Below are 16,254 nucleotides of genomic sequence, written 5' to 3'. Positions count from 1 at the left end.
AGAGAAGAATGAGGATGAGAGAACAACTGAGGCAGAGAAGGGACTATAGAAAGACATAGAGATTGTGAAAGAGCAAAACCGAGCGACAGTTGGACACGTATAACAATTCACACTATTGAAGGGTTTTCAGATTAGGATCTCTTAAGAAAGCTTTCTATAAGAATTTTTCGGTTCTCCATTTTTTTTCTCTTATTAATATATTCTTATCTCTCTTCTTTTCAATAATTTTTTCTTGATCTTTCCATAGGAGTTCTAAACATCGCGGCAATTTCCTAACTAACTTAACACATTAATTATTTCTTGAATAAAACACAAATTTCGTTATCAAGTTCCGGAGCACGTTTCTGGTAACACACGTTTCCTCAAATAACATGGACAGGGAGGAAGGGAATGGACGGGGAATTATCAGGGGAGAGGAATGGTTCCCAACCACTTGGACGGTCGGGGATTGAACGCCGACCTGTATGAAGCGAGACCGTCGCTCTACCGTCCAGCCCAAGTAGTATATATATATATATATATATATATATATATATATATATATATATATATATATATATATATATATATATATATATATATATATATATATATATATATATATATATATATATATATATATATATATATATACACACACACACACTATGGAACCGAGATTTAAACATCTTTAGGGGGAAGATCATTTTTTTTCCTTGAAAGACCTTGAATACTTCTGTGTCAGGGTGCAATTTTAAGTACTTTAAAATGAGAGGAAATGGGCAGCATGTGGCTTCATCTTTTTCAAGGCAAGTGTTTCAGGAGACGGTAAGACAGTGGTCTTTCTTAAGATACAAAAGGAGGCATGTTTAGTGCCTGCATGCGCTCGCGTGCGCATGCGTCTTGAACTGAGTTTCTTCCATTGTGGTAGATAGATTTAATTCTCATTTGTCTTTGTTTGCAATTTAAGTTTTTCTTAAATTATGTATATATATATATATATATATATATATATATATATATATATATATATATATATATATATATATATATATATATATATATATATATATATTGCATTTATCACATCTCAGTTAGTTTTGATAGAAGTAATTAAACGTATAAATAGCTGAATAGACAGAAATTATATTAGTCACTAAATCTTCCTTGTTCTCATTGAGGCAAGTCTTTGTTTCCAACATTGACGTTCAATAGTATACTAGAATTTTTTAACCTAAGGTCATAGCATTAAAGTAGATTGAAAATTTACGAAAACGTAGATAATCTGAATGCTAAAGATATAGAATTTACCTTAATATATATATATATATATATATATATATATATATATATATATATATATATATATATATATATATATATGTATATATATATATATATATATACAACTCATTTACACAAATATCCATAGACCCAAATTATCGAAATATCCTATTTTAATACCTGATGCTCCTCCTGTAGTAGGGCAGAAGGACCTGTCAAAGGCAGTGCAGGTGGAGACGGCGCAGGCCATGTGTCACGTGGCCCTGGATGAGTGTCACAACGACGAGGATTGTCTACCTTTGCTTAACGGGGTCATGCTGTGGTGTGAGCATGCCCACTGTGAGCCCGACCGCTGCCGCACTGCCCTTCAGGAGTTCTACCAGCGTGTGAGCATTCTCCGCAGGCTGCAAGTGGCCTTCTGTGTCTGCAGGTAAGTGTTGATCAGGAGTATCCTTTGAGGTCATTTTCATTTTTAAGTAGGTATTACAGACGACTTTCGTAGTCTGTGGGTGAGTGATTCGGATGGTTATGACCGCCTTTTTAAGTTTGTAATGGTTCAAGCAGTTCTGTAAGTCTGTAGGCGAGTGTTTCCTGTGGTATGGTAGTCTTTATGCGTCTGTAAGCATATTTATATATAACTTTTTTGTTATTCAGGTTCTCTTCAGCCTCACTTTTACAGTGGCGCCGGGAATCGAACTCCGGTCCACAGGAATATGTGCTATCCAACGTGCTGTCCACTCAGCCACCAGCGCCCTGTGTGTGTGTGTGTGTGTGTGTGTGTGTGTGTGTGTGTGTGTGTGTGTGTGTGTAGGAAGCAGGTAATTAAGAATATAAATATTACATCCCTCAGCCTCCTCATTCTACCTTTGTCTCTCTCTCTCTCTCTCTCTCTCTCTCTCTCTCTCTCTCTCTCTCTCTCTCTCTCTCTCTCTCTCTCTCTCTCTCTCTCTCTCTGATACACACGTACTCACACACTTCAGATTTCAGCTCTGATGTTAAACATATTACGTTTCTTTTGTTCATGTTAATTAATCTCGTCCCCCGTGTAGCGCATGTGAGCACCCTTGCCTATATGTGCTTGCAGCGTTCTAACTCTAACTCACTTGTTTAATGTCATTACATCTGTGTCAAAAGCATCCCTTCACGCCTTAACCGTCTACCACTACTCACTGTGAGCATCGTCATCTCAGTAGACCAAGTGAATGTCCTCTACAATCTGATGGCTCTACAATCTGATAGCTCTACAATCTGACGGCTCTTTGGTCCCGCCTCTCAACAGTCAATCAACTGGTGTTCAGATTCCTGAGCTTCTCGAGGGTGTGTGTGCGTGTGTGTGTGTGTGTGTGTGTGTGTGTGTGTGTGTGTGTGTGTGTGTGTGTGTGTGTTTTAGAATCCCTACGTACCTATTTACTGCTATGTGAACAGATGCATCAGGTGAAAAAACTGCCCATTTGTTTCTACCTCGGCCGAAAATCGAACCCGGGCCGTTAGAACTACGACCCTCAAGCCCTGCCCACTCGGCCAAAAAGCAATGTATGTGTGTGGACTCTCAACCTTTACCGCCGTATATAAGCAGCTAACCTTCGCTGAATGACCTTGCCGGTATAGAGCATGACCTATATATATATATATATATATATATATATATATATATATATATATATATATATATATATATATATATATATATATATATATATATGTGTGTATATCACGAAAATAAACACGTGATTAAGAATGTGACAATGTCAGACCACGGAGGAAAAATGAAACAGGAAATTTCCTTAAGTACTTTCGTATATTAAATACATCTTCAGAAGGTCATTTTACAGATCGAGTGATGGGTATAAATAGGCAGGAAGGAGTGGTGAAGAAAGGTGAGGTACAATACTTGGACAACGCAGAAGGCCCATTGGCCCATCAGATGCACCCAATTGGCACATCCGATGTAGCACAATGGCCCATCTGATACAGCAGACATACAAGCATAATATATAGGTGATTATAACATAAAGAAGTAAATATATACAATAAATTAGTGAGACAAATGTTTTTCAATGATTCTACTTAAATCGCCCTTTAGCTGATCTATTAGAAATGGATCTAAGTTATATAGACCACTGCTAATATTCAAATTACTTTCTTTGGTGATCTGTATCAAAGCAGATTCAATTATGTTTCTGTTATAGGTGCTTTTACAATTTGTTATTGAAGAAGCACTCTCCCAATCAATTTGGTGAGCTTTTTCTGACAAATGCACAAATATATATATACATATATATATATATATATATATATATATATATATATATATATATATATATATATATATATATATATATATATATACCGTTTTCCTTCTTTGTATCTTCATTAAACTATGTATCACCCTTCACCAGCGACATGGTGAGGCTCACTCACAAGATGGCGTTCCTCTGCATCGTTGCCAGTCTTTTTGTGGCCTAAGTTGGAATGAACCTGTCCTCGAATACTTCGCTTCCGGTTAATATCCTTGCGAGGATATACAATGATATCTCCCATATTCAAATTTCCTGTATTCTGATCTTTTTTCTCTGAGTTTATTTCTTTTCTTTTAATTTCAGGCGAGTAGTTAAGTTATGGTACATATTGATCATAGATTTTTTTTTGGAAAGTGTTATCGACGTCTTGGTCATTCTGAGAATATGTATATTTATTCATATTAATATTTATTCATCTCTGTTCATTTTTCTTGGCAACGTGAACTGTATTGTCTTTTCATATATATTATTCATCATATGCACATATTCAGAAATGTTAAAAAATCATGAACGTTAAGCCTAAAGCTCACTTTCAACATTCAGCTCATGTAATCTATCTTTTGATCCGGCATCAAAAGAAATTAGTTTGCTTGTCAACAAGAAACCTCTTTCTTACGGAATTTTTTCTACCATAAACTAGTATCCAGCTTCGAGTGTATCAGTTTTCCTTGCTGACATCAGCCAGGAAAATTCCTTGTTTCTATCAATTCACAGATCCTTCACAAAAGTCAATTCGTCTCCAAGCCTTCATATTCATGGGTATCATATAATTATATTGTATGCTCGTTTTTCATTGCAAGGGCAATTCTCTCCAGGTGTTTTGGAAGTCACGTTGTATGACCTTTTGCGTCACCTTGCATAGTGTGCAAGAGAAAATCATTGGTCTACATTGCACCGCCGCCTATGTCTTCCTTAGTATATATTATATCGGTTGCTTTCAGCTTTCTGGTAGTTCCCTATTTTCCAGTAAGCTGAATATCGTAGTAGGTAACCAGCACAGGACTTCAGCTCTCTCTCTCTCTCTCTCTCTCTCTCTCTCTCTCTCTCTCTCTCTCTCTCTCTCTCTCTCTCTCTCTCTCTCTCTCTCTCTCTCTCTCTCTCTCTCTCTCTCTCTCTCTCTCTCTCTCTCTCTCTCTCTCTCTCTCTTTCATTATCGACAGTGAGATCTTGCTTGATCCCATAGCATTCATCATGTCCTCTTCCAGCAAGTTTCTTTATGTTTCTTTTATCGCATCTTTGTAAGTCTTAATATTTTCCAGTGCTTACCTGTTTTCAGACAGCTTTTCTAGCTATACTGCAAGGACCTCTCGGAATCATCTTTTGATTCTTCACAAAAGCATCTTTAATGTTTTGCAAATTTGCTCCCCAATATTCACATCTTCAAAGTATGTTCCTTCTTGGTTGTTTTTCTCCTGATGTGACTGTGGGGTGCAAATTGGATTGAATCTTTTCAAGACTGCCTTTCTGCTTCTTTGTTAACAAAAAAGTACTTAGTCCTGAGTTTCTTGTTGTTTTTCTTCTGCCATCCTCTTGTTCCTGCAGATTTTCATGACCTTTTCCGTGTGTGTTTTGCTTGTATACACGTTTGGTAAACTGTGGATTAATGGTATGTTTCCGTTGTCTCTTTTTTTGACAGTGACATATTTATGATCTGCGTCTCAGCATTTCTTGTAAAAAAAATCCATGGTATTCCCGACAAAAAATCTGTTATTTCTTCATTCTTTTTCCTTTAAGATGTCTGTCTTTGAGCTTCAAATCCCTTTTCATATTGACTCACTCCTTCTACCTAAATATACCTCATTGCTAGTACACAGTGATAGCTTATTGTAAACTAATATTATGAGTTGATTTTCTTTAAAACCGAGTCGTTCGCAAGGATTAACAGGTTTAGTCTGGCTGAATTATCGCTTTCCCTCCTCTTGGTGGGTCCATTCACATGTAAGTTACGAACATTTATCATCCCGGCTTTCATTATTTCACCTCTCCATGTTTCTGTACCACCACGATCCCAGCTTTCCCAGTCTATAATATTATAGTTAAAACTACCCACAATTATGAATGGAAATATAGTTAACTTGAAATTGATGCAGCCTTCGCAATGATAGTTACAGCTACCCTGTTGTTTCTGTCTAAAAACATTAATATCCAGAGTGCATATTTGAAACTTCGTGATAAAACTTACCATGTGTTCCAAACTTTATAGAAAAACTAAATCTTAAATTATCATACCACCAGCAACGTGATGGGGGCACTCACGGCTCCCATCTTAGCACAAGATTTTTACTCTGCAGTTGAATTTTTTTAATCTTGTAACATTTGCAAGTATAATGAAGACTTTGCTGATCATAGGGGCGTCTTACCCACTAGAAGAACTACAATTTTATTCCTTATCTTGCAGTTTGCATGGGAATAAAGGGATTAGAGATTAGGTGTTTCAATAGTGAAAAACAGTTACTTACTTTATATTCAAACTACGTTAAGTGAGAGTGTGTGTATGTATGTGATAATTGGATGCAGGGTAAAAAAAAAATTAAACGAAGTTTTACGTAAATGAAGACACGCTATAATACTTTTTAATATATGCTACAGTGTATAGCACCTCTTGACTCTATCTTTTTCTCCCCCTCCGCAATTTTTAACAAGTATGCCTGTCTCCAATTTATCATATTACTTCCATCATCAGTGTTCTTCCTAACCGTTGCCCCGATTTGTTTTCGTTAATCAAATTTATTTTCTCTGCAAACAAGCAAGTAGCTGCCGTTGCCTCGCTTTACTGATAACCAGAATAACGCGTGGAAGTCTTTACCAAGAGTGTCTACACTCTAGTGCTTCATCAAGATTCTTTTACACTCGGAGGCTGCCGAAATGTCCTGAATATTCTGATGTGGTCACGCCTTAAAGAATTCGAAACCAAAAGGCGAATTAATGCATCATAGACTTTTAAAATAATAATGTTAATAAATGCGCATGTTTTGTGTGTCTGTACTCATCTAATTGTGCTTGCGAGGGTTGAGCTTTGGCTCTTTGGTGGTATATATGTGTGTGTGTGTGTGTGTGTGTGTGTGTGTGTGTGTGTGTGTGTGTGTGTGTGTGTGTGTGTGTGTGTGTGTGTGTGTGTGTGTGTGTGTACTCCCCTATTTGTGCTTACGTATCTCTGCCAGAAAGATCGGGTTTTAGTTCTTGGAACCCGTCTTTCTATCAGCCGATTGACTAAAGCAATGGCTCCTGACCTATTTCCCCCTCTCATATCTGCTTTTAAAATTATAAATAGAGTTCGGCTTTACAACCCGCTAGTTTAGTTCATTCAATTCTCCCACTACTCTTAATCTATAAGAAAACTTCCCATAATCACTATGACTGGTCTGTTTCTCAAGCTTTCACCCATGCCCTCTTGTTCTATGGGTTTTCATTGCTAAAATTGCCTTTTTCACTCGGTCATTCCCCATACGTGTTTTATGTATGTCTTACATGTCTCCTCTCTCCCCCTCTTCTTTTCTAGCGACGTCTGGTCTAGTTCTTTCAGTCATCCTACATACGCAATCAGTCGCAATTCAGGAACGAGCTTTGTTGCAAATTTCTAAAACTTTTCGCGTTTCCTTATATGTTCTTTAGATTGAGAGATCCACGATAGGACGACATACTTTAAAATTTGTCCCGCATAGAAGGTGTACAGACATCTAAGTGTGTGTGTGTGTGTGTGTGTGTGTGTGTGTGTGTGTGTGTGTGTGTGTGTGTGTGTGTGTGTGTGTGTGTGTGTGTGTGTGTGTGTGTGTACATATTAAAGCGATATCACTTCCGTGTATACGTAGTATGAATTAGTGATGGCTGCGCATATATTGTATCTATTTAGCGAGGCTCTCGCATTGAAATCATATTAAGTGGTATCAGTGCAATGAGATTGATCTGTCTAGATAAAAGGGAATTTAGCAGGCGATATATAGCGCGTAGAAGTCTGTGCTGTGTGGAAGTCTGTGGAAGTCTAAAGAACTCTTATTCTGTGTCAATCTGCTTATCTCTCTTCCTCACTCTCTCTCTCTTTCTCTCTCTTTCTCTCTTTCTCTCTCTCTTTCTCTTTCTCTTTATCCCACTCTCTTTCAAGCCTACAATATCATCATATTACCCGCTGTTGCTATTCCTAATCTGTGCTCCTGCTGATCAGTTTATTTGATAAATGTATTTTGTCAAAGCCCCAGTCCAGTTGCAGAAGTAGAGCTACACCTCCACCCCTGTTTACTCTCTCTTTATTACCTGGCATCCTCATGGGAAGATTACATCTTCTGTGCCACTTATCATCTTTGTTTGATAATGTGAGGTTGTTTTTCTGCCCCTTTATTTGTAATTCCATCTGCATTCGTGTACATAACTTTAATGTTATTCATCTCTATCCAAGCTGCATTGGCTTTCCCCGATGTCGCAGTGGGTCCGGTTGTTCAGTACCCAGACCTGACAGGGTGAAAGTTGGCATAGCTACTTCTGCTTGCTTCTTCCGATAAGTACTTCACTAGAGACAGTCCCCTCTCTATTTTGCTGTGTTGTACTCTCTGTTTCCTGGCTTGCTGGTTCTTGTACACTATTTGTGCCATTTCCTGGCATTTCTGACACTCCATTCTAATACTAATCCTTCTTTTTTTCACGGTATAGATTTTCCTCTCTTCTTCCCACTCCTTCGGTCATTATATATATAATTTTTCTTTCCCTGCTCCATGATAGTCCTTTTCTTCCTCCCTTCATCCCTCCACTCTCATCTTTTCCCCGTCTTTATCTCTCACAGACACACTCCCCTCTCTTGCACACACCCCTCTCACAGACACACTCCCCTCTCTTGCACACACCCCTCTCACAGACACACTCCCCTCTCTTGCACACACCCCTCTCACAGACACACTCCCCTCTCTTGCACACACCCCTCTCACAGACACACTCCCCTCTCTTGCACACACCCCTCTCACAGACAGGTCGTTAAAGACGACGCTCACTGTGAGGAAGTCGATGAAAAGGCGGAAATGGAGAAAGAGGATACGGGAGTGAAGGAGTCGCAGAGTGAAAAAGAAATGTAGAGAGAGAGAGAGAGAGAGAGAGAGAGAGAGAGAGAGAGAGAGAGAGAGAGAGAGAGAGAGAGAGAGAGAGAGAGAGAGAGAGAGAGAGAGAGTAAGGGGCGTGGCTGGCGCCCAGGGAGAGTACAAGCACCCAGCAAGGGAGGTGGGGATAGTGGGTCTCCATGTATCGATCACGGAATATGATTATGATCTGACCCACTCTACACACCCATGCAGCCCACCTGCACACCCCACATAGGGGGCCTGACCACTGAGTGGACAGCGCTCGGGATTCGTAATACTAAAGTCCGGGGATCGATCCCCGGCGGAGGCGGAAACAAATGGGCAGAGTTTCTTTCACGCTCATGGCCCTGTTCATCTAGTAGTAAAATAGATACCTGGGAGTGAGACAGCTGCTACAGGCTGCTTCCTGGAGGAGTGTATGTGTGTGGAAAAAGAAACAAAATAAGTTAATTAATTGAGAGTTAAGAGGCGGGCCCAAAGAGCCAGAGCTCAACCTCACAATTACAACTAGGTGAGTACATAGCCTACCTGCACACACGCCCCACCCACCCTACGAGGAGGAAGAATATGTTGATCCAACATCAATAACTATAGTGAAGAGATCACTAATATAAATGATCTAATATCATTTAAATTAGTCATGCCAATATTATTCATGGTAATATTACCAATATTATAATAATATTATGAATATTAATCAAAATAATAATATTGATTATCACAATTATTATCAAATTTATATCAATATAAACATTTATTCAATAACCTTGATAAAAGCAATAATTACGACTTAACAGAAATCACAACGATTCCAGAAAGATTTTATACAATATATACAATATAAACAACTCATCTGAGTGAACTCTTATGCTTCGGCTCGACCGAAAATAATGTCCCGGACAGAAGCAGGTTAATAACAGCTTTATGGATCACCAGCGGAGCAGTAAAGTATTCAAGGATAATGATTATAATGGGAATTAATAGGCAAGGTCATCAAGAGGTCGAAGATAAGATTAGTTACCTGTGACACTCATTATCTTGTGGTCAAATGTAGATTAGGGACATGGTATATAATTTGTGTGGGTGGGTGGTCTTGTGCGTGTCTGTGTGAGTGATGGGAGTCTTGTGCGTGTCTGTGTTCATGTCTTGAGTCTTGAGCTTGTCATAAGTTTTGTGAATGTCAGGCGTGTCACGTCAAGTACTGTGCGCTCCTTTGTGAGAGGTTATAAAATCCTGTGGGCGTTCATGTGTGTGTCATGTCATATCATGTCATGTGTCATTAAGTGCCCCATGAGCGTTGTGTGTGCGTCGCGGTCTGGATACATTCGTTAAGTTGCGTATTTTATGTTCGTGTATGTTTAAATCATTATTAACTTAAGCCCAGCACGTAATAGCCAGAACACGCTACTTAGCTTACTAAGCAAGGGTCGATTTGCCTCATAGGCCAAGTTTTCCTGGAGTCATATATTTTTCAAATGTTTTTCCTAAAAATTGATAAAGCTATCCATTACATTATGAATGAGTTCATTTATTTTTATTTGAGTTAAAACTAACGTATAAATATGACCAAACCTAACCTACCTAACCAAACCTATCTTAACCAAAGCTAAACTAACATAATTAAGTCAGTAATAAATGTTCTTAATATAATACAATAATATTATTTCAAATAAACCGATTGAATTTTGTTTAAATAACGAAAATCCCTCCGTCTATTAGGCTAATCGAACTTTGCATACTAGGCCGAGTAGTACCTTCTGGCTATTAGGTACGATCGGCTTATTATCATGGATTCTGGGTTCGATTACCAGCGGAACAGAAATAGTTAAGCACCTTTCCTTTCACCTAATGCGCTGCTTACCCAACAGTAAATAGGTACTCGGGAGTTATGCTACTATCGAGGGGTTGCATCTTGGGAAAGACGGGTAGTTCGACCTTGGGGGACCTTGATACAATCCTAGAGCATATATATATACAGGCTTCCCGTACCCGACACAATCAATTAAATAATGATATATATTAGAATTTAACAATGTTGTGTTTACCACTATTGTCCTATCGAGGTCATACCACTTATTGACAAACCTGCAAACAGTAGGCAAATATTGACAGGTAGCAAAGGGGAGAGGGTGAAGTAGGAAGACAGAGGAGAGAGATTGGAGGGGGAGGAAGAGAGGCAAGATTGAGGTAGGAATTACTAGGAAGAAAAATTAATCCTATGGAGTGAATCATGACTATAAGCCCCAAGGCCTGATTGATGAAGCTTCATCACACGAATATTTACATACATGTTTTGCATATATGTGTGAATGTATGTGTATATGTAAATATTGATGTCGATATTTCTAGATCGATATTTGGAACCCAAAAATTCTCAGCTATTGATTTTCAAATTAAAATTTCAAGAAGGGAGTTTAGTAAAATACTGAAATCCAGGGCAACCTGATGGTTTGACTCACGCTAGTTAGCTCTGGTAGTTTGAACAAGTCTCTAGCAACTGGTGAGGCGAAGTTCTCCCTACCCCCCCCCCTCGCTCACCCCCACACTCACAAGAGGACTAAAATGCGGTGCGTTTTATTTCACTATAACACGCTATCTCACTCTCGTTTTCTGTCACGCTTACTCACTCTCATAATCACACACATACATAAAACATATGCAATAGCAATTGGGGGGCAAAAACTTATAGTAGCAGTCATATATAACCCCTCCCCCCCCCCCACCACCACCAAATGATAGAAGATCCAGACAGGAATATGATAGCAACAACATGGCTACCATTAACATAATAGAGAGAGCAGCTTCTGTCGCTGTCAGAAGATTATACACTGTCGCTGTCATACACTGTCGAGTATGTCAGTGTGAGAAGAGACGCTCAGAGACAGTATAAAAATTATATAGCAAACGAAGCCAAGACCGATCCAAATCTGCTCCACAGCCATATCAGAAAGAAAACAACAGTGAAAGAATAGGTGATGAAACTTAAAACGGGTGAAGAGAGGTACTCAGAGAATAATAAAGAGGTATGTGAAGAACTCAACAAGAGATTCCTGGAGGTCTTCACAATAGAACGAGATGATATCCTTGAGCTAGGAGAGGTGGCAGTAAGCCAGGAGGCCATGGAAGGGTTCGAAATTACCAGAGATGAGATAAAGAGGCATCTGTGTTCAAATCCAACAGAAGTTCCAATAGCAGTGTTCAAATCCAGCAGGAACCTTGATGAGGGTTCGAACCTATGCGCTGGGTGTTCCCAGTGGTGTCGTGCTAGCGTTATTTCTAGGTGGTTAAGGTTTCTGTTCATTTTGTGCATGTGTTCTTTTTGTTTTTCGTTTTTGTAAGTTTTTAATAATTGTTCATTGTTAATAATAATCCGAATTTTGTTAACATTATCATTACTAAAATGTGTGTTAAAGGATTATTATGTTTTGCTCCGGCTGGTAAACCTGGGACTTTGTTTATGTATTACACCTGTAATTAAGAGCGATAACGTGAGAGCAGGATTTTACAAAAGCAGGTTTAACCGTATTAATTAGAGAGAGAGAGAAAGAGAGAGAAAGAGAGAGAGAGAGAGAGAGAGAGAGAGAGAGAGAGAGAGAGAGAGAGAGAGAGAGAGAGAGAGAGAGAGAGAGAGAGAGAGAGAGAGAGAGAGTGAGAGAGGAGTTTATAAGAAGTGTTTCTATATATATATATATATATATATATATATATATATATATATATATATATATATATATATATATATATATATATATATGTATATATATATATATATATATATATATATATATAATATATATATAATATATATTTTCGCATATTTTATATATATATATATTGAACAATCAATAAACTTGAATTTTGCTATATTATTCCATTACAAAATCTTCTCACCCTCCTCCTAGGCAAAGTGATCCGGACGGAGAGTGCCTCACAGCCATGAGGAAGCTACACCCAACCTGCGCCGAGAGGCACGCTGGACGGGACCCCATGAAGTGCCACAAGATCGCCGAGCAATGCCGCCAGAACCGCGTCTGCAGGTACAGTGCCTGGAGGAGCAGTTGATGGTGGGGTAGGAGATTGCATGAAAGGGCGGGTACCAGAGGCAATTCGGAGAGAGAGAGAGAGAGAGAGAGAGAGATGGAGAGATGACCAACTGTTAAGAAGCCACATGGTTGGTGAACAATGGAGCAGCGCTATGTCGTAAGCTTTAGAGCCAGTCGCTGCGAGTGTGAGTATGAACAGAAAGGAATTAAGACTAATTGGAAGGGAAAGAGAAAGGAAAGCGGAGACAAGTAAGGGTTGAGAAACTGTACATAATGTGACGGGACACCAAAGGGTCTTATGACAGTTAAGAGCTAAGTACTCAGGAGAATCAGGAACATGTATGCAAAGCTTGCATGAAGAAAGGTGTGCACTTCAAGAATTAACTGTGCAATAATTTACCGGTTTGATATCAGCGTAAGTGTGTACGCTGGGGCTGTGTGATGTCCCCTTCAGTTGTTCAGTTTATATATGGACGACGTCAGTAGGGGGCGAGTCTGTGTGTGAGAATATTTGAAATCGATTTGAACTTGATTCATGTTTGGAGTGATTGGAGTCTGATATGTATGTAATAAAATGCATAAAGAAAATGCAATGCATACAGATGCATTGTATGAAAATGCAATGCATACAGGAGTCAGATACCCATGAAATAAAATGCATACAATGAATTTTATTTAGCAAAGAATGAGAAAAAATTATTAGATTAGATGAAAGTTTTATTGCTGTGTGTACGAGAAGTGTTAAAAAGTTAATGTGAACAAAATCAAGGCTATTATGGTGGAGAGAAACAATTGTGTGTTTGAAATTACAGTGAAGGAAGAAATGCGAGAAGTGATTAACTAGCTAACTACCTCGCATGTTTGTCTGGTAAATACAGAATTTTTTTACCAAGGAAGTTGTGAGTAGATAGTCAGAGGTGAACAGTGACTAGTGCAATGAAAGTCATTTTAAGGAAGGACAAGAAAGGAGGAGACGGGACCTCATGGTTGGACGGTAGAGAGAACAGTGATTCTTTTTATGACTTGGCGAGACGTTGAAGGAACATAAAGGCGAAGAATTGAGACGACGACGGTTGACGATACGGATTTTACTTTGTTGACTATTACACTCTCGATTCTATTCGTTGGGGAATTAAAGACTATCTTCTTACTTTGTTATTAATTTCTTTTGTGGGCATTTTGTGTGCAATGACACCAAATTCACAGCTGTCGAAAGCTTTCGAGAAATGTGTGAATATTACATAAGCATGTTGCATGTCCTCCCTGACAGCTTCGATCATTTCACAGTGGTCTATAGTTATTGTGAGAGACAGGAGCGCTTTGTTCTGAACCCATGTTGTCCATAGTTATGTAGACGCTGTGACTCCATGTGTTTTGTGATCTTGCTTCTTATCACTCTTTCAGAGATCTTTACAGTGTGTGATATTAGTGCTATTGGTCTGTTATTGGTTGCCTTTACTTTATGTACTCCTTGGTGGAGTTGCGCGATCTCCTCTGTTTTAAGTATATCGAGTATAACACCAGTATCTAGGCTCCGAATAATGTTAAGAACCTGTGATTATTAATAATTATTGATGAATATCTAATTCCATGACTCCTAGCCAGGTGCACAGTACATGGGCATACTGTCTACGGTCACTTTAACGTCCAGTGAGGATAGAGTGGCATCTGATATGATTTGATGTTGGTAAGCTAATCTAACATAAACTAACCTAAACTGAACTACAGTAGCATAACCTAAACTAATCTTCTCCCGCCTAGTCCAATCCATTTAACCCATTCTTGTTTTTACAACGTTGAAGAATCCACAACTGAGAATTGTATAGTAATTTCGGAACATTGCACGGCGCTGTGTTTACCTCACCAATTATCAAAGTAATTTTGATTTTGATTTTGAAACTCAGTTTTCATGTATGCCAAGTTATTAATTAATTAATTTATTTATTTATTTGTCTATAGTTCCTAAACAAATACTTAGGTATTTTAATGAATCAGCCTGCATACCTCTTTTAAGTGAGTAGACATCACATTCTCAGACTTGGGTGGCTTTTTTGTTGGGAATAGGCACTCAAGAAGACAGAAATATCTAAAAGTACAGATCAAAAGAATGGCATACAATACGAAAGAAGGCTTAAAATCCTATAGTATGCATGAGGAGGAGCATCTTAATGGAGGTGTGCCTATTGTGTCCATTGTTCTACCTTCTAGATGAGCTCTTATCTTTGGCAGAAGTTAATTCCTGACGTTTTATGCGTGGGTCTGGTCTTGTGTTATTCTCCTCACGGACGAGGCACGCTATACTGATGAAATACCTGGACTTAATCTGAAAATTCCAGGCAATATCCACCCTCAACTCCTGTCTTTTATCTCTCTCTCTCTCTCTCTCAGCCTCTCCCTATTTCTATCTTTCCACTTCTTCCCTTACACACACACACACACAAATACACGCACATACATAAACACATACACCTACAATCATAAACACATCCAATCATACATGAATCCTTTGCATCCCATAGACCGTCCCACATATTCCTCCCAGCAAGCACACCAACATCCTAGCATTCCACTCCACATATATACCACACCCTCGCCTCAACGTTCACTCTCACAAGTCACACGTTGGGCCCACTCAATCCCATACAACAACTTCACATTATCCTCCCACCCCACCCCACACAAAAACCCCGCCCATTCCCTCACACAGAAATAAACTACCTCCCCCTCACACACATAAATTATTCCCTAACCCACCCTACTCGACCCTCACACACACACACACACACACACACACACACACACACACACACACACACACACACACACACACACACACACACACACACACTCACACACACATACTAACACATAAACCCAACCCTTATTATCCCTTCACACACACCTGCAGCACTTTCCTACCCTTCAGACTTGCCTTGATTATATTATTTAACAAAAAAAAACGATTCTTCAAAGACCCAAGAAATCCACCTGATGAACGCAGTTTACACAATCGATTCAAGGTCACCTACTTAGCTTGACCTCTCGTAGAGTAAGTCACGTTCTTTGTTATCCCCCAGCATGTCAGGTCATCACGCAATCCAAAATTTACGTAAAAAGTAGCGTTACTTTCAGTATGGGAGTAGACAAGTGGAATGCGATAGATTCAGACGCTCTGGAAACCACCTTTGTCCATAGCTCCAAAAGCAAGAATGTCAGAACTAGAATGTTTTGAGATATAAATGCCTCAAAACACACACACACACACACACAGGTACACACACACACCGTCCCCAAACCCCCCAACCCCTCCCCAAACACACACTTACAGTGATTAAGTTTTCTCGTCAATTTCAGGCATGAAGGAACGTCACGAACTGACCTGATATTCGCGGCACTGGCATTTGCGATATTGGCGGAAGTGTGTACACTGTTAAATGATGAGAGGAAGTATTTAACATTCAAGGGGGGGGCCAATTTGGCACTGAAGAATTGAATGCCTTATATTTTAGCGTTTTTGACTTCGTGATATTCAACGTGTTTAATTTTAAATGTGTTGCTAGTTTTCTTAGTATGTTAAACTCTGCGTGA

General features: G+C 39.0%; 1 protein-coding gene across 3 annotated transcripts in view; it reads left to right on the top strand.

The window, feature by feature from the left end:
* Nucleotides 1-16,254, top strand: part of LOC123756358 (uncharacterized) — a 227,956-nt gene that overhangs the window by 193,752 nt on the left and 17,950 nt on the right. For all 3 annotated transcript variants that reach the window (XM_069331241.1, XM_069331240.1, XM_069331239.1), the window contains exons 6-7: nt 1,462-1,693; nt 12,526-12,660. In XM_069331241.1, coding sequence (XP_069187342.1) covers nt 1,462-1,693; nt 12,526-12,660 — 367 coding nt within the window. The remainder of the gene's footprint in view (nt 1-1,461; nt 1,694-12,525; nt 12,661-16,254) is intronic.

Source organism: Procambarus clarkii, chromosome 25 (genome assembly GCF_040958095.1).
Source record: "Procambarus clarkii isolate CNS0578487 chromosome 25, FALCON_Pclarkii_2.0, whole genome shotgun sequence".
In the NCBI taxonomy this organism is placed as follows: Eukaryota; Metazoa; Arthropoda; class Malacostraca; order Decapoda; family Cambaridae; genus Procambarus; species Procambarus clarkii.
This window is presented reverse-complemented; position numbering and strand designations above follow the sequence as displayed.